The 18,499-nt window shown below is 38.4% G+C and overlaps 1 protein-coding gene across 1 annotated transcript; it reads left to right on the top strand.

Moving 5' to 3' along the window:
• The first annotated feature begins 1,131 nt into the window (after positions 1-1,131).
• On the top strand, positions 1,132-16,887 carry LOC143854516 (T-complex protein 1 subunit gamma). The gene is made up of 14 exons (XM_077364526.1): positions 1,132-1,283; positions 1,801-1,862; positions 3,533-3,605; positions 4,800-4,867; positions 5,134-5,203; positions 9,198-9,266; positions 9,352-9,423; positions 9,694-9,767; positions 13,896-14,173; positions 14,651-15,035; positions 15,756-15,881; positions 16,032-16,136; positions 16,348-16,422; positions 16,527-16,887. Exons 1-14 carry the CDS (start codon positions 1,259-1,261, stop codon positions 16,710-16,712), a joined length of 1,668 nt encoding a protein of 555 aa, XP_077220641.1. The 5' UTR covers positions 1,132-1,258; the 3' UTR covers positions 16,713-16,887.
• The last annotated feature ends 1,612 nt before the right edge of the window (positions 16,888-18,499 follow it).

Below are 18,499 nucleotides of genomic sequence, written 5' to 3'. Positions count from 1 at the left end.
TTGTTATTTTTCCATAAGATGGGGGTAACCCGTACTTCAGTTATCTTTCATTGGATAGGTGTATTTTGGTAGTCTTCTATGAGATAGAAGCACTTTGGTCATTTTCCCATCAGACATGGGTACTTTTGGTTATTAGGTAGGCTCATTTTGGTAGTTGTATTTTGGTTATTTTCTGGAATGCAGTGGTATTTTGGTCATTTCCTATATATATATAAGCTATTTTGACAGGAAATGATAAATGCGCTCCTTTTCATCACTTAAACACCCAATAGCGGTTTTTCAATGATTGCAGGGTCTGATGTACTTCACGTCAGAAGGATTCAAAGGATTTGATTGCCACGTACACTGCAGTCTGGTGTCCCATGCGATGAAAAGGGGCGCATTTATCATTTCCCTATTTTGATTCATGGATGTGATATATCCGCCCTTTTCATTACTTGGAACACCCGAATCTAGTTTATCTATGACTAGTAGAGGACCATACTCATGTCATGGGGGGAGTGTTCAACGGCCTAGATTGCCACATACACTGATTTCGGGCGTCCCAAGCAATGAAAAGGGGCGGATGTATCACTTCCCGTTGGTTAATTTCTATGAGACAAGGCTATTTTTGTTATTTTTAATGATCTATGAATATTTTGGTTATTTATAATAAAATGGGTATTTTGGTCATTTCCCATGTGATATGAGTTGGACCATAGATTGCAACCGAAGGTGGGAGCCCTCTACTCCTCTAGCTCTATTACTCATTGAGTTTTCAGCGGGGGCATATCTGAAAACTATTTTATTATCTAAATTTGTAAATAAAACACAAAATAATTTTCCTGGAAAATATTTTCCTTTTCAGGTTTGGTATTCCAAACAATATAAAAGTGTCTCATTTGGTTTTGTGTTTTGCCTACCGGTGCAACTCAGGTCGCGTTGATCAGGTTGAGGTCAACCCTAGCCTAACCCAAGATTGCATTCCCTCAGCCCTAACCCGAACCAACCCAAGCCTTGGGTCGAGGATAGTCAATCCTAACCCAACCCGCCTCTGAATCTCTCAACCCTATCGTAACCCATCTAACCTGTTATCTCTTGAGCGGGTCAGATTAGGTGGGGTTGGGTTTGGGTTCACTTTCTTAGACCACAAGAGGCGGGGTCCACTCTCCCTTTTAAAAAGAGGGAGAAGGAACAGATCGAGGGTTTTGTTTTTCTCATTTTGCCAACGCCGCACAGAAACACTTACTCCGCTCTTCTCTCTCTTTACTCCGTAGCCATGCACGCACCAGTCTTCGCTCTCCGTAAGTCTCTCTCTCTCTCTCTCATTATTCTCTAGATCTAGGGCACTGATGCTCCTACCTCATTTTATGTATGTCATCATGATCGCCTGCTTCGTCTTCTAGGGTTAGGGTTTTCTATTTCGCCGTTGCTTTGTTTTCTAGGGTTAGGGTTTTTTTAGGCGTTGCTTTATTTTATCTCATAGATGACAATGATAATGGATGAAGACTGGTTTTGGTTCAGAAGAAAGCAAAATCACTTAGTAGTATCAATTTTTCACTTCATTTTTTTCCTTCTCTTTTTGCGGACTTGATACAATGATTTTATAAGAAAAGATTGTAAAATCAAGAAACAAAGCAGGATTTTTTTTTATAAACCTAGATTTCACTAGCTTTTGAAATCTAGGTTTTATCTTATAAAGTCCAGGTTTTAGATTATAAACAATCATTGATTGTAAAATCCTTGCATCCAAACGGCCATTTGTTACCCTTTCGTTAATTGATTGATGATCTTATGTAATGTTTGGACTGAATTGAGCAGAAGATTCTTCGAGGCGTGAATCTGGAAATAAGGTGCATCATGCCAATATCCAAGCATCTAAGGTCAGGCTTGATCTTTCGCCATCTTTTTGTTCTATTTCTTAGTGTATTATCACATTATTTGACTTATTACATTTTATTCTTTGTTAGTTCAAGACTGATAGTCACATGGAAATTCCGCTTTATTTGGGTTCTAAGCATGCGTGATTTTGTGATTGGACTCATACTGTTTTTCCTGCATAGTATTGAGGACGAATCATTTATCATTGTATATATTGAGGTTGTTTTATTGTAGTCCGGTATCCGATGTCTCTAGTAGAAGAGTAAATGAATCCTTATGAAAGATTGGACGTGTTTAACTGCTTGTCCATCAAATAACAAACTTAATAACATCAAATTGTTTTTTTTTTTTTTTTTCATAGTTCAAGATTGACAGTCACATGGAAACTCCATATTTATTTGGGCTCTAAGCATGCATGATTTTGTGATTTGTGTCATAATGTTTCTCATTTTTTTTTCATTTTCCTACATAGTATTGAGGAAGAATAATTTATCATTGTATATATGGGATTTGCTAGGCAATTTCGCGGAAACCCATTTCGCGGCTTACTTTTGCAAGAGTGAACAGCCTCCTCATAGGAATTAAATGAATAAAACAAAATCTGTTAAAAGGGACCGCATGTGGCTGTTCACTCCTGCAAAAGTGTGCTGTAAAATGGCTTTCCGTGAAATTGCCTAGCAAATCCACACACACACACACACACACACACAACAGCTACACACACACACACACACACACACATATATATATATATATATATATATATATGTTGTGTGTGTGTGTGTGTGTGTGTGTGTGTTGAAGTTGAATCAGGGTGAAGTTTTTTTCTTGTAGTCCGGTATTCGATGCCTCCAGTAGAATAGTAGATGAATCCTTATGAAAGAGTGGATTGTCTTTAACCTTAGATGCAAAAATCTTCCTCATGCGTGCTGCTCCCAAGTTAGAACCACGATTCAACGCTCCTTAGGAATGGAACCGCTCCCATGGTGCTCCCTAAGAGATAGGAACCGCTCCCATGAAGCTCCCAACGTATTTCTATTACTCCATCAATCTTGCCATCACCAACTAACTTGCATCAAATTCCTCCAACTTTTTAAAGTACTTCATTAGATCAAGCACAAAGGCATTTTTAGAATGCATGAGGAAAGAGGGCACGAAAATTAAAATGGTTAGAAATTACTACTTTTTTATGTATTTAGATTTTATATATATATATATATATATATACGAAGATGGTTAGAAATTACTATTTTTTGACGTACTTGAGTTTTGAAAAACGTATAAATAAAATATTACATAAATGCTCCCATGGCATTCCCAACCTTAGACTCTTCTAGAACCCCACGCTTCCCCGCCCCCGCTCCCGTCTCAGCCACCATACCCGAACCCGCATCGTGCTTTTAACTGTTTAACTGCTTCTCCATCAAATAACAAACTGATTAACATCAAATTGTTTTATGATTTTCCTTTTCATGTAGCTGTTAACTAGAAAACTGACCAAATCTTATTTATTTATTTACCAATATCAAGTTTATGCCTATCATCCTTGTTACCATTATTTATTTGAAGTCTACAAAGTTTAATTCTACTTGATGAACATATGATTAGTTGCTCTCTCCATTGGGCTGCATTATTTTATTAATTTAGTAAATTTGTTGAACAATTCTTGCAGGCAGTCTCTGATATAATCCGCACTACATTGGGTCCTCGGTCCATGTTGAAGATGCTCCTTGATGGTGGAGGAGGTGGCCATCTTTTCTTATTGATAAGCTTTTTTATACCATTCTTACTGTCATAATACTACAAATGTCCTATAATGGTGTTCTTCTCACGAGTCAATGTTCATGGGGACAATGTGTGTATTAACTTGGTGCTTTTGAAACATCAACTTATATCATCTGCGCTGTGTAGTATCTTAGTCTTATTATCGTAAGTTTGTCCGGTGAAAGAGTAAGAACTTGTTTTATGTTTGTTTCAAGTTTCAACCTATTTCATGCTTCACATGGATGATGAGATTCCATGATCAGTAGCCCAAACTTATTAATGTTCCTAATCTGATACATGTTGGAGTCGTTATTCCTTCAAGTTGGAAAATATGTCACATCTCTTTCACATCTATATGCCATCTTTCTGTTGAGTTTCACTTCACTGTTTTCCGGACTTGCATTTCTTGTATCCATTCACTACAACAGAATTGATTAGGCACTAAGTGTGGTTTTTGAGCTCATCATTTTGATCACGGTTACCTTTGCAAGATGTAGGCACAGAGTATTTATTGTAATTGATTTAACCTGTTGCGACTTGTGAGTGACACTGTTTTAAAATTCTTTCCTAATGAGGATGCCTGCGGCTTGCCTTGCAACTTGGTGTCACAGGTGTCAAAACATGAAAACAATTAATCAACAATGCGAAGCCTGAGATATCCCTATCATAATAAGATATGATTATGCCAAAAGTCTACACATCGGAACCTATCCTTTGAAGTAATCCATCGTTTAGCTTGTGAAATACTGTGGTGACTTTCACTTTCTTTGCTATATACCAAATACCAAGTGCAAACGGGAGTGTTTGTTTCATAGTCGTGTTAATGTATAAGTATTGTGTTTATTGTTGGGTTTGGTCATTTGAGGTGCTTTGATAGTTTTGTGGATTAAATTAAATGTTTCAATTGGAACAGACTTGCAGCTCACAACTCATTATCTTTCTGAATTCAAAGGGAAATCATTTTCTTGGCTCAGGGGATCTGTTTTTAGTACATATTGATTTTAGTTTGATCCATTTTCTAATACACTAGCTACCTCGTCAGTTCGTCCTTCTAATTCCTATTTCTTTCTCAGATCACTTTTGGCTTCATATGTCATCATTTCACACACACACTCTCTCTCTCTCTCTCACACACACACACACACGCACGGCTGACTTTGTCTGGTTGTTTGCAGGAATTGTTGTCACTAATGATGGAAATGCTATTCTGCGTGAGTTGGATCTTGCTCACCCAGCTGCTAAGGTATGGTTTGGCCATTCCTTGCCATAGGAATGGATATCGTCCATTTTTCTATTTATGATTATTTACCTTGATCATTACATTATATACTGGATGATGTTTTATATTTTGTTCCTATAGTTATTTGCATTAGATTTGCTCTCCGTTGTCTGAGTTGACTCCTTACTTTTTTTTTACTTATTTCATTACCTTTCTGTAGGGTAACCTGTAATATTTTTTTCTCATTGTTTTTCTCTTACTATCTCCATGCATATTTTGTGAGATGGCAGTCCATGATTGAACTAAGCCGCACACAAGATGAAGAAGTAGGCGATGGAACAACATCTGTCATCATTCTTGGTAGGTGACGAACTTTTGACTTTAAAACCTTCAACTCCTGTTTGTGCAACAATCATGTGCTTTCTATCTGTTTTAAGTCCAAGAAGTATCACCCAATGTGAGACGTATCATTCTGATCCAAGTTTAAAAAAATATCATTTCGATCCGTCTCATTTCAGTTGGATGATACATGTCAAATAATTTATGTATTGTCAATAATAATTTTATTCACACAGAAAAAAATAAACAAACAAATTACATTGGGGCTCCTCATAAAGAGGAGTCCCTATGCACCTCTGATTTAGCTTGTATCTGCTAAATGGTTGGCACTTATTGGGACACAAAAGAAGAGAGAGGAATTCCTCTACATAGATTGACAATTTCAACAATGAACTAAGCTATTCCCCACAGCCCTATGCTTCTACCCCCTGCCCATGATATCACATTGGAAGAGTCTCCTTCAGTGATGAGTGTCCCGTTTAATTCCCTTTTGAAAATCTTCAAACCAGGTAGTTCTGTACCTGCCTCGTTTGAATCACACCTTCCAATAGGTCCCAAGAAAGAACTAGCCGCGTTCCTGTTCTCATCACGAAATTCCCCTCCAATCCCCGCTGGAATCAATTGCCAAAAGAGTTACCATCGAAATTCAGTTTTTCAATGTTAGGCGGTGGCATTTTATAAGAAGCGACACCTTTGTTCATAGTAATGTGGCCTAGGAGAATTTGATTCCATTTTTGCATGCAATCTTGGAATGGGAACACTCCAAAGTCCACCCCAATTACCTCCCACCGTATAGTACATGATTTGATGTTCTAAATCAGGTGGTTAAATGGTGCTTTTTTTCCTTCAAACATTCCCCCCTTTATCTCATTCCAAATTAGACCAAAATCGTGTCAAAGAAAGAAATCTGCCACAAACGCTTTTTTGAATATTAAATCTGCCACAAACATTTGCCCAAGGACCCAAGTTGATTGCAATTCCATGCTCTACTAAGATCCGGAAGAAATCTCAACATAACCACACACGTCACATCGAACCATCGAAGCACTGTCTCCCGCATGCTGCTGGTAAACTTTCACTAAAGGAACAAGTGGTTGACGTACTCCTCTTATTTATTGCAAAGGGTGCACCTATTCATGAGTGTCTTATGGGTAAGACTTTACTATATCCGTGTTTGTTGGGATTCCCATATTTGTTCTATTATAGGAAATGTTGCATTTAACAAAAAGTGGCTTCGTCAGGGTGACCCACTCTCCCCTTTCCTGTTTGTCATAGTTGCCGAGTCTTTGAGCCGCTTGATGGTTAATGGAAGAGAACAAGGTTTGATTGAAGTTTTCAAGATTGTTCATAATGGGGTAGAGGTAACTCATCTCTAGTTTGTTGAGGACATGATGTTGTTTTGCTCGCCTAATTGCATCCATATTATGAATCTCAAAGCTACTATTAGATGCTATGAATTGACTACAGGTCAAAGATCTAATTTTAACGAATCAAGAATGTTTGTGGTCAATGTTGATGATTCTCTGGCAAAAGACTTATCGGGCATTATGGGGTGCCCTATGGATAGGTTCCTAACAAGGTTTTAAATTTCGGTTTCGTTACCGGTTTCGGACCCCACAAAAATCGAAATTTTGAAATTTCGATCGAAATTCGACGGACAAATAAAATGAATATTTTATTCTTATCGAAATCCCTAAAATTTCGGTAATTTCGGTTGAAATTTCGGGGTAATTGTAAGATAATTCAATTAACGAAATATCTAAAATTTCTCACAAAATTTCGGAATTAACGAAATTTTGGTCGAAATAATAACACGTTTCGGTTATTTACCATGGTTCCTAACCACATTTCTGGGTCTTCCTTTGGGGATAGCGAGGTTGAATAAACTTTCTTGGGATCCCATAGTTGAAAGAATTGAAAAGAGATTGGACACTGGGAAGCAGAATTTGGTATCTAGGAGTGGTAGACTCACTCTTATCAAGGCGGTTTTGGCTAACATTTCCATTTATGATTTATCCATTTTCAAATGTCCCATTAGTATTGTCAATCGTATTGACGCTATTCAGAGGGGATTCTTGTGGGGTGGATCTAGTGGTAAGAAAGGAATCCTGCTTGTAGCTTGAAAGGATGTGTGTAAATCCTTAAAAAGTGGTGGTCTGGGTATTAGGAAAATTAAAGAAGTAAATCATTCTCTTCTGGGAAAGTGGTTATGGAGGTTGGGGGAGGAACAATCCCAGTTATGGGCCAAGGTAATTGCGAGTAAATATGGGGCTCTTCCAAGTTCTTGGGAACCAAATTATGTTTATGGAAAAAATATCTTACCGTGTGGCATGTCATCATGCCAATGAAACACAACTTCAACCAGGGAACTCGGTTCAGAGTGTACTTGGGGGATAGAATTGGCTTATGGGATTCAATCTCGTGTGATTCCTTTCCATTAAAAGATCTTTTTCCTTCTCTATTTGCAGTAACATCAGATAAGGACGCCTTGGTGAAATATTGCTTTGAAAGAAGTGAAGATATGGTTATTTGGAAATCGGGATTCAGAAGAAATTTCTTTGATAGAGAACTTCCTGAGGTGGCGAGATTTCTTGAGATTTTAGAAGGTTGCTTCATTCGCTGATCTAGTCAGGACAAGAGGGTGTGGATTTGGGATTCTACCGGGGTATTTACTGTCAAATCTTTTTACAATAAATTGCTGCCTTGTTCCGCTTCCCTATTGAAGCAAAAGTGTGGCGAATTAAAGTCCCTCCAAGGGTTGCTGTGGTCAGCTGAGGTGCTATTTGAGATAGGATTCAAACGGTGACTTCCTCAGAAAGTGAAATATGATGTTAGTGGACCATTGCTCTTTGTGCTTGGAGGCAGGTGAGACAGTCGATCACATTTTCATTCATTGTAGAGTTGTTAGGGATGTGTGGAATGGTATTTTTTGCTAGGTTTGGGATATTGTGGGTACTTCCTTCCAACCTCCCAGCTCTTCTTGAAAGTTGGTCGTTGGTTCCTTGGAAGAAGAAAGGGAAAGTTCTATGGTCTATATGGAAGGAAAGGAATGCTAGAGTCTTCGAGGGTGTAGCCAAATCGTTCCATTTTCTTTTCATCCAAGTTATAGCGCTTTCTATAGTTCGGACGAGAAGTCTTCACCTTTTTCGCTTCATCTTTGCATATGATATGTGTGAAGGTTGGAGGGTAATTTGCTTAGAGGAGGAACATAGGGCCTCTCTGCGCAAAAGTGGCAACCCCAAGATGATGGGAGGTGGAAATTAAATTTTGACGGCTCTAGTATGGGAATCTTGATCCTGGTGGCATAGGAGGAGTTCTTAGGGACCACAGGGAAAATGTTTTATGGGTGTTTTTAGGACCAATAAGTTCGGTTGACGCTAGTTAAGCTGAAGTCAGAGCTGTTCACCAAGGGATTATGCAACTGGATAAGGATATTCTTGATCGAGTGATTGTGGAAGGCGACTCCTTAAATACCATCAGGTAGCTTAAAGGTCCCTCTATTCCCCCTTGGAGGTTTGCTCATCTTTTTGATGAGGTCTTTGATAAAATTGAAGGATCGTCAGTCATTTTCAATCATAATCCTGTAAAGAGATCGGCTATGGTTTGGCTAGAGATGGGGTAGATAGGCAGTATGGTTTGGGTAGAGATGGGGTAGATAGGCCTGCTTTAGAGTGGTATGATTATTTGCCCCCGTAATCTGTGCCTTTTTTCCCCTCATGTTCCTTTGTTTCTTTTCCCCTTGCTCTTTGGGTTGACTGTCTTAGTCGCCCCCGCTAAAAAAAAGGAAATGTTGGATTTGCTATTGATGAGTTCTAAATATATATTCAGAATTTCAGATACTGTCACTTTTGCATGTAAGAGAATGCACAATATATTCGTGCCTGTATTGGTTGCAAGTTTCATGTGCATTATGTGATGATCCCTTTTTTGTTATATGCACAAATGACCTTAGCATCCTCATATGTTAATTATCCAAGACTTTATCGTTAATTATTTATATGATTTTTTTTTTAAGCTGGTGAGATGCTTCATGTTGCGGAAGCTTTCATTGACAAAAAATTCCATCCCACAGTAATTTGCCGAGGTAATTTTGACTCACTGTAAAGGATTATGTTCTAGTTGTAGGTGGGAATTTTGTTTTTATTATTTCAACTTAATGCATTTTGCAGCGTACAATAAAGCTCTTGAGGATTCTATTGCCGTGCTTGACAAGATTGCTGTGTCCATTGATGTGGATGATTGTAAGTTTCTGCCTTATCATGGTCGATGACTTCGATTTTTGAACCTTCACTTTATATGGTGTCCTGAATTTGTGAATAGGCTTTGTTTTAGTTTTCTTTCAGGTCCATGGCATTCTCTGGTCTGCATTATTATATCTTTTTATTCTAAGTATTGTTTGCATATAATGTAACTCATGCCACAATTTCTGTTTTGTGTTAAATCAGTACCATTGTTATTTGAAATGTGATTTCTTTTTGATATATCTGACATGTAGGACTTTTATTTGGCAGATGCCGCAATGCTGGGACTGGTTAAAAGTTGTATAGGCACTAAGTTTACTGGTCAATTTGGAGATCTAATTGCTGTGAGTACCTTCTCTGCATTTGATTCAAGGGTCTCCTTTTTTTATGTATTAATATCTTCTTTTTTCTGTACGTAATTAATGAGTTGTAATTTTGATGTACTAAATATGTAGCCTATTAAGACTACTTGAAATGTCAGGTTTTATTGTATTTTCTGTTGAACTCTTTATATTTTGCGACTTGCGAGTCCTCTCTCTTTCCTGATGTGTAAATCAATTTCAGTTGATTTTCATGTTTTCATCTATTACCTTCACTTTTCTTGTCCTTTTGTGTCATATCGTTTTACATTTCTCTTTCAGTTTTCTATTTCTGCTTCAACCTTTTCCTTTCTTTATGATATACAAGCTGTCCCAGATGGATCTTGTCTTATCAGTATCCTTCCCCGTCATTAGTATTAAAGAATTGCTGGTTCAGTTGTATCACCAGAATATCTCTGATTCAAGAATCTGTATTCACAATGCCATGTAAATTTCAGTTATGACGGTGGTGACTCACATGATATGATAACTTCATATTGTGACAAAATTTCGACCTCAAACACCTCATGTAACCCGAGGTTCAACCGAAACAATTGCCACTACCAGCTATTGTTTTAGTGTGGCAAATGTGGTTCAATGGGGGACGACCTTCCCTTGTTTCAGTGATATCTCTGAGACTTCCTTTCACATGTATTGGGATGAGATTCGAGCGAGCACGTGAGGCGCATTCTTGCCCCAGATGGGGTCCTCCCCATCCTGGCTTATGAATCCTTAACTTCAATGGTTCGAGCATTGAAAATCTGGGTCCGACTGATATTTAATGCCTTTTTAGGAGGTCTGAGAGAGGTCAGGTTAGCCTATTCCAGGCTCATTGGCGAGAAGGATTCCAATGAAGCATAGGTCCATGCGCTCCTTAGTGAAGTCTGTTTGGTACATGGTTTTAAATTTCCATTGAAACCAACATGAAGTGATTGAAATGTTTCCATTTCCATCCCTGCCGCGACGATGTCGATTCTGAAACACATACTAAAACCAAAATCATAATTGCATTAGTGGTATACTAAATCAGTATGTGTTACATAATTATGTTTATGTGAATTGCATGCGAAATGTGATATATGTATTATGTTTAAATGTTTATACGAATTACGTGTGAAATATGGTATGCACTAAGTTATCAGACATGCACTTTCGATGTATTCCGTATATAGTGTCAGCTTAGGCAGAAAGAAACTCAAATCTTCTGCTTTATTAGGTCTGTAGACGTCTGCTCGCGCGTTCACGATTAAATTAAATAGTAAAATTTTTGCAAGAGGTCCAAATACTAAGAGTGGTGACTCTGTTAAACGCATATCGACTGAACTATCATCTTGGATCTACCTTTCTTGTTGTAGTTGCCTTGTAAGCTCTTCATGCTGAGTATGCCGAAGGATTTGACTCTTTCTTGGGTGTTGGATAACAATTGCTGTGCTTTGAATCAGGCAGTGTTCACGGGCTAATGCCTGTCGGAACCTGCTTTGTATGATGGCAGGGGCTTTTGTCTATTGTTTTAATTTCGTGCTTTCCAAAGAAGGTATCAACAATGGTTGTTCTGGCACGAACTCCTGACTCTGCAACCTGCGGAATCTCCAAGGCTAGAGGACGTGCATGAAAATCTTGGTAAATATGATTCATGCGATCTAGGTGGGACTACAATATGTCAAATTTGGAGTTTAAGCCTTCCTGTAACTCAACTATTCAATCATGGCTGCATCTAGACGACATGTTTCCACCCTAAGCTCTGATACCAAATCTGTTGCAGGATGATCGAAGAAAGGACTTATACTTCGCTTTAATACCAAACTGATATAGGACGAATCTAAAGAATGAATTATGTCTGCTAATTCTAATCACATATTGTGGAGTTTAGGGCAGTGTTTCAAAACACGGATGCGGGTCGAAATTCGGCAAAAGCAAATGCTAGTCAACTTGGCACAACATGGTCGAGTACTCGGTTGGCGCGGTCATAACTTGAGAGTCAAGGAGTTTAAATTGACTTTGTAGGAAAAAACGTAGACTCGAACACTTCCCCGGTCAAGGTAAAAGGGAGTTGACTCGGGGGAGTCCATGATAACGCAAGGGGAGTTTTGAAACTATGGTTTAGGGCAGGTTTTTAAAGACGTTTGAGTTTCAAAGAAGTTGAGAAATCTTGATGATTTAAGTACATGAGGAAATAGGAGTGAAAATTAGGATTTTAAATCATAAAATCTATGGTTGGATGGGAAAAATATTTCTACTAGGTTGTATTGATCAGTGTCACAATCTTAGTGTGGACTGGTGTGTCCTCGTGCGGACTTCTTGTCATTCGTGTGAATTGTTGTGGAATCTATGCCCTCTTCATCTGGTTTGTTGTGCTTTTGTGAAAATTCATCTGGGTTGTATTGATCTGTGTCACAATCTTAGTTTGGACTGGTGTGTCCTCGTGTGGACTTCTGCTCATTCGTGTGAATTGTTCTGGAATATATGCCCTCTTCTTCTGGTTTGTTGTGCTTTTGTGAAAATTGTTTTGCCTTTATAAGGTTTGGATTGCCTTTATGTGGATTGTGTTGCCTTCTTTAGAATTGTGTTTCCTTATGATCCTATTGCTTCATAGAGGGTTCAGTGTTACAGAGGAATCTACCTATACGTCTTCAGCAGAAATAAGTGATTCCAGTAGAGGATATTGTGTTGTTGGTAGAGGGCGTGGTCGTGAGTCAGGGGGAGGCTATGGCAGTGGTAAAAGACGTGCAAAATATCATGTAATGACAAATACATGCACCCGGGTTGGATTGAATTGATTAATCTTGTGGAAGAAGTGATGAGTTGCATGGTTTACAAGCACATTAAAGTGAATTGTTATATGTGCGTGAGAAGATCAACTAGTGGATGTGTTTACAAAGACTCTTAGTGGAAGTCAGTTTGGTAGCATGTGTTCCAAGCTGGACATAGAAGATCTCTGTGCTCCATTTTGAGGGTGAGTGTTAAGAATTTAATTAGTTTAAGTTGATTTGGTGTTAAAAAATATGTTTATGCTGATTTAGCGTTAAGAGTTAGTTCAGGTTGATTCATGTGTCAATTTAATTCCTTTATTTATGTGATCGCTATTTTACATTGCGAGGATGGGGTCCATTGTAATTGGTTCTTGGTTGCAACTCATGTAATTTGTGAACTTCTTATCTATATAAGCAAGTGGTCATGGGATTGGCTAGCTTGACAGTATTTCAATTTTCAATAAATCATTAGTACACCTGCTTCTAAATTTCAGCCCAAACATAGATCTGGTGTCTCTTAAGACTCAATTTGTCAAAAGTATAATGTTAATGTTTTTGTAGATAGACCTAACTCAAAGGTCAAAACGAGCTTAATTTATCCTAGAAAACAGTTTAAAATCAACATAATTTTTATAAGTAAAAATATTCTCAAATTTCAAACCAAATGAAGCTCTCTAGTTCCTTTTCTTCTTGATGTATGCCCCTCGCATCATCTATATCATACTCAAACCTTCAAATTTGCACTATCTATTGTCGTTGAGAGTATGATGCTTTATTTGTCTACAAACTAGAAGCCTGTAGCCGCCTGTTTCTTAAGTCTCCTTTCTTTGTGTTTTCCATTCATGATATACATCTAATTATCACAGATTTAGTCTGTGGTAGCCCTGCTCTTCGTCATGTTGACTTGTGTCTTGCCCCATTTGTCTATTCTTATTCATGCTAGCAAGTTCAACCCGATCACTTTGCCACTTTCTGTTCGTTTTCTGTCACTGTTACTGCATGGATTTGTAGTTCTGTTTCTGTTTTACGAGGGACCACCCTTTGTATTCTTCTATTCATGTAGATACTTGGCAAGTTTGTTCATATTTTGATATCTTTATTTGGTGCTCATTTGGTGTAAGTTGAATACATAAATTTATGTTAGAACCATTCAAAAATAAATAAATAAATAAAATTATGTTAGATGCAGTATGGTTTGAGCATGCGGGAACACTCTTTTAATTTATTTTACAAAGAATACTATTGCACATTTTATTGAATGTTTTTACCAGTGCTTCTAATTGTGAGTGGGTATTCCTTTTTCTCTTTTTTTCTCCTGCACTTTTCACTCAGTGATCCTGATATTGTAGCCTTTCTATTCCAGGATCTAGCACTTGATGCTACTAAAATGATTGGTGTAGATCTTGGCCAAGGATTGAGGGAGGTGGACATTAAGAAGTACATAAAAGTTGAGAAGGTTCCAGGTGGCCAGTTGGAAGACTCCAAGGTTCTTAGAGGAGTTATGTTCAACAAGGATGTTGTAGCCCCTGGGAAAATGAGAAGAAAGATATTAAACCCTCGTATTATTCTTCTTGATTGCCCTATTGAATATAAGAAGGGAGAAAATCAAACAAATGCAGAGTTGGTTAAAGAAGAAGACTGGTGAGTTTCAATAGCTCGATCACTGATATGCATGTCTAGTTTCTTTCATATCTCAAGGTTCCACTTGTTTGGATTTGGTTTTTTCCTTTTTGTTTTTCTCTGTCAGGGTTGTCTATCTTGTTAAGTCAGCTTAGTATAGAGGAATGCCTTTTTCAATGTTTCCCTTCTGTTTCACGTGTTGTAAATAGATGCTATATGGATCATCCTATAGATCAGAGGGTTAGGATCATCCTATGGAAATGATTTTTGGGGCACATCCTATTTACGTTGTGGCCCAACAAATGGACGGTTTGAATCATCCTATGCTGTGGGTTGTCCCTTACTTTTTGGAAAAATACGGGTTTATGCGGTCACGCATCATGTAAAATCTAATTGGATAATATGATTGCCAGGTTATGTATATATATAAAAGTGAATGCCAAGTTATATAACTTGCCTATTTTGCCTTAAGCACTAACTTGTGAGGCCATTCACCAGGGGAGTCATGCTTAAGATGGAGGAAGAATATATTGAGAACCTCTGCGTGCAGATACTAAAGTTCAAACCAGACGTGGTAATTACAGAAAAAGGGCTTAGTGATCTAGCTTGTCATTATTTGAGCAAGGCTGGAGTGAGTGCTATAAGGAGGTTGAGGAAGACTGACAACAACAGGATTGCCAAGGCATGTGGGGCAGTTATTGTTAATAGGCCAGAAGAACTTCAAGAATCTGATGTTGGAACTGGAGCAGGACTTTTTGAGGTGAAGAAGATTGGAGACGAGTTTTTTGCATTTATTGTCGACTGCAAAGACCCAAAAGCGTGTACTGTTCTTTTAAGAGGCGCAAGTAAGGATCTCTTGAATGAAGTAGAAAGAAATCTGCAGGTAACTCATTGTTCATATGCTATTGGAAGATGCTCATATATGTATATATGTGCGTGTATAGGGAAATGATATCAACACCGCCATGTTTTAATAATTGCACAAACCAACTTGTCTTTTCTTTTTTAATTGGCTTCTGAGAGCTATTTGGGAACTATAATAACCTTTGACAGCTCTTTAAATACTAAAAGACAAGATGAGTTAGTAAAAATATCAAAACCTGGTTGTGCTGATGTCAGATATTGGCACCACCATGTTTTAATTATTGCACCAACTTGTCTTTATTACGTTAACCAGGTTTAAAAACTCCTTGCCTCGACTCGGTACTCGCTCGAGTCAACTCCCTTTACCTTGTCTGCGTCTCGTGTTGCACCGCATCCTCATTCCACATTTTTCCCTACAGAGTCTAGAAAAACTCCTTTGACTCCCAAATTGTGACTGCATCAACCACGTTCTTGGCCGTGTCTGCGCTGAGTCGACAAGGATTTTTCTTGGCCGCATTCCGCGTCACATCCGCATTTTTAAACACTGACGTTAACTTGCTTTGAAAGTTTATTATATTCCCAAAAAGCTCAGAAGCCACTAAAAGTGAAAAGACAATATGAGTTTGTGCAATTATTAAAACATGGTAGTGCCAATATCAGTATTATTTATATATTAAATTCATTTTTGTATATGTACACACATGGAATTTCATGGTTTGGACTTTACTCTGCTTGACAGGATGCCATGTCTGTCGCGAGAAACATAATAAAAAATCCGAAACTTCTTCCTGGCGGAGGTGCTACTGAGTTAACCGTATCCGCGACCCTGAAGCAGAAGAGTTCATCAATCGAAGGTATCGAAAAGGTAAAGATTGGTTTTGCCTGCATCAGTTTGACCAGCCTTTACATTCTGTGAGATACCGTAAACGGAGAATCAAGTTTAGGCATTGGGGTGTGTTTCTGATGACCCTTAGCATGATTTATGTTCCTTCATGTTTGTTTGGTTATATAACAGTGGCCGTACGAAGCTGCCGCTGTAGCCTTTGAGGCCATCCCACGAACTTTGGCACAAAATTGTGGGGTAAATGTGATTCGAACAATGACGGCCTTGCAAGGAAAGGTAAAACGACTAATCTGAACCTTGTTGTGTTGATATCTTATTTTCTTTTTGGCAAGAGGGGACTCTAAATACTTACGATTCAAGCTAATATTTCATATAATTATGTTACTGCACTTGGATCCATTCTGGCTCCAAAACATTAAACAAAAAAGAAACAGAAATAGACTAGATTGATCTTTCTCTTATTTAAATGATTGATTATTTGCTCCAGCACGCAAATGGTGAAAATGCTTGGATTGGCATTGACGGTAACACCGGGGAAATCACTGATATGAAAGAGCGAAAGGTTAGTTTTCTGTTCCTTTTCCCACTCCTCTTGGCTGTGTTGGTTCAACCCTTTTTCCCTGGATTGAAATGATACATTGCTACTTTTTCTTATCCCATTTTCAGATCTGGGATGCTTACAATGTGAAGGCACAGACATTTAAGACGGCCATTGAAGCGGCATCCATGCTTCTGAGGATCGATGATATAGTGAGTGGGATCAAGAAGAAGCAAGCGCCTGGTGCTGCTCCATCAAAGCCTCAAGTTGAGGAGGAAGGAGATGCCGATAATGAGCAAATGATTCCAGAGTAAAAAATATTTCTGATTTTAACTTTTGAAACTCTGATTCAGGTGTGATTCCTCATAAGTTTTGGTCATGCGGCATTGCCTCTTTTTTTTTCCTTTTTTTGTGTGACCTCTTGAACTGTTTGTGAGTTTAGTTGTAACTTGTTCGTGGTTGGACTATGAAAGTAGGGCTGTTGGACTATGTGATACGGGTGCTTTTGTGTATTTTCTTGCAGTTTTGAAAATTTTGATACCTCCCAAGCGAAAATAATAGTTGATTATGACAAAATCCTAATAATCATTATGTGTAGATGGAGTGGATTGCACTATTAAATATGGGCAAATGTGGCAAAGTAGAAAACATTGGAGATACTTTAATGACTGGTAATTGTTAGCCATTGCTAAGGATAGGGTAGTACCAGTTGCAGTATGTGTGTCTCATTTCCTTTGTTTCGACTAATTCTGATTCTTTCTAATTCTTTCTTGACCTCTTTAGTCTTGATTTCTTCGGTTCTTTACATGGTTTAAAATTTCGGATTTCGGTCGAAATTTAAAACCATGGTTCTATAAATATTCCAGGTGTAAAATTTCAGACCCACTCTAATGCATAAGTTGGGTAGAGATGGTGGGCCCTACCTATCAAACATTAGGGCCCACCCTATGCACGATTTGGGTAGGTGGGCCCTACCTTATCAAAACCAGAGGTGTAAACTGGTATGCCCCACCTATTAAAAGACATTAGAGGTGTAAATCGGTGCCCCCATCCCATCAATAACATTGATATGCAAAATGGTGGGCTCGTCCTGGGCTTGGGTAGAGATGGTGGGCTCTGCCTATGATGGGCATGATAAAAAAAAGGGCGGTGATAAATTCACCCTCCTTTAGGATAAGTCCCCCCCATACTGGTTAAAACGCTAGTACAACCGTACAACCAGTACAATCTCTCTCCCCAACATGAAACATTGGTGGGCCCAACAATTAAATTGTTAAATCTTTGAAGAAGGTAGGCTCCACCCAGACTTATTCTCACAACCAGTACTTTCTCTCCCCTCTCTTTGAACGCGGCCACCATGAATGATTTATATCTTTGAGGGTGGACACCATAAAAAGTGTATTTTCTAAAAACAAAAATCACTTGGCCTCATTTTGTTCGAAGATCTCAACCGTTCATCTGTTCCAACTCAACGTAAATAGCCCTTGCCTCAAAGATCATCACCCTGTGACGATCCTAACTCGTATTAGATAGGACGGTTAGGATCATTGAGATGATTTTTGGGACACAACCTATTTACCAATGGAAATGATTTTTGTGGCACGCTGTATTTATGTAGGGGCCTAAAATCATCTTTGTACGATAATTCTAAGCCTCCGATCTGTGGAGCCTTATCGTAATTAGCTCCGTTTAGTTGTCGGAATTTTTTTGGTTCTTGGGATTTTTGTGGAACAAAAAACTCCGTGGGAAATTGGTGGAAAAAAAAACTCCATGGAAGTATCCCGGTAAAATAAAAATCCCATGTTTGGTTGACCAGACTATGGTTTGTGGCCTTGTATTCTAGTATTTTCAAAAAAGTACCGAGGGTCAGCACTAGAAAGAGGGAAGCACCATGATTATCATAGTGTTAGCAAACTGTGCAATTACTGAAAAGGGTGGGGGTGAGAATATCATTTCTCACTTAAAAACAGTCCTTCCTAATTTAGGTTTTGTTTTTTGGCTCTGGACAAGTGTTGTGTCCTAGGCCATTGATCCATCAAGTCCCCATTAGGGTTCCTAAAAAAAAGGCTATATTGTTGCAGGACATGCTCTTATCAAGATG

Source organism: Tasmannia lanceolata, unplaced genomic scaffold, assembly GCF_043159265.1.
Source record: "Tasmannia lanceolata isolate RefF3 unplaced genomic scaffold, GAP_Taslan_0.1 ptg000020l, whole genome shotgun sequence".
Taxonomy (NCBI): Eukaryota; Viridiplantae; Streptophyta; class Magnoliopsida; order Canellales; family Winteraceae; genus Tasmannia; species Tasmannia lanceolata.
The sequence above is the reverse complement of the archived record's forward strand: the minus strand, read 5'-3'. Positions and strand labels throughout refer to the sequence as shown.

Excerpts from the sequence above, each read along its gene's own strand:
- LOC143854516 (XM_077364526.1), top strand. The coding sequence starts at position 1,259 with ATGCACGCACCAGTCTTCGCTCTCC. Across the intron at positions 1,863-3,532 it reads CCAATATCCAAGCATCTAAG|GCAGTCTCTGATATAATCCG; the intron begins GTCAGGCTTGAT and ends CAATTCTTGCAG. Across the intron at positions 4,868-5,133 it reads TTGCTCACCCAGCTGCTAAG|TCCATGATTGAACTAAGCCG; the intron begins GTATGGTTTGGC and ends GTGAGATGGCAG.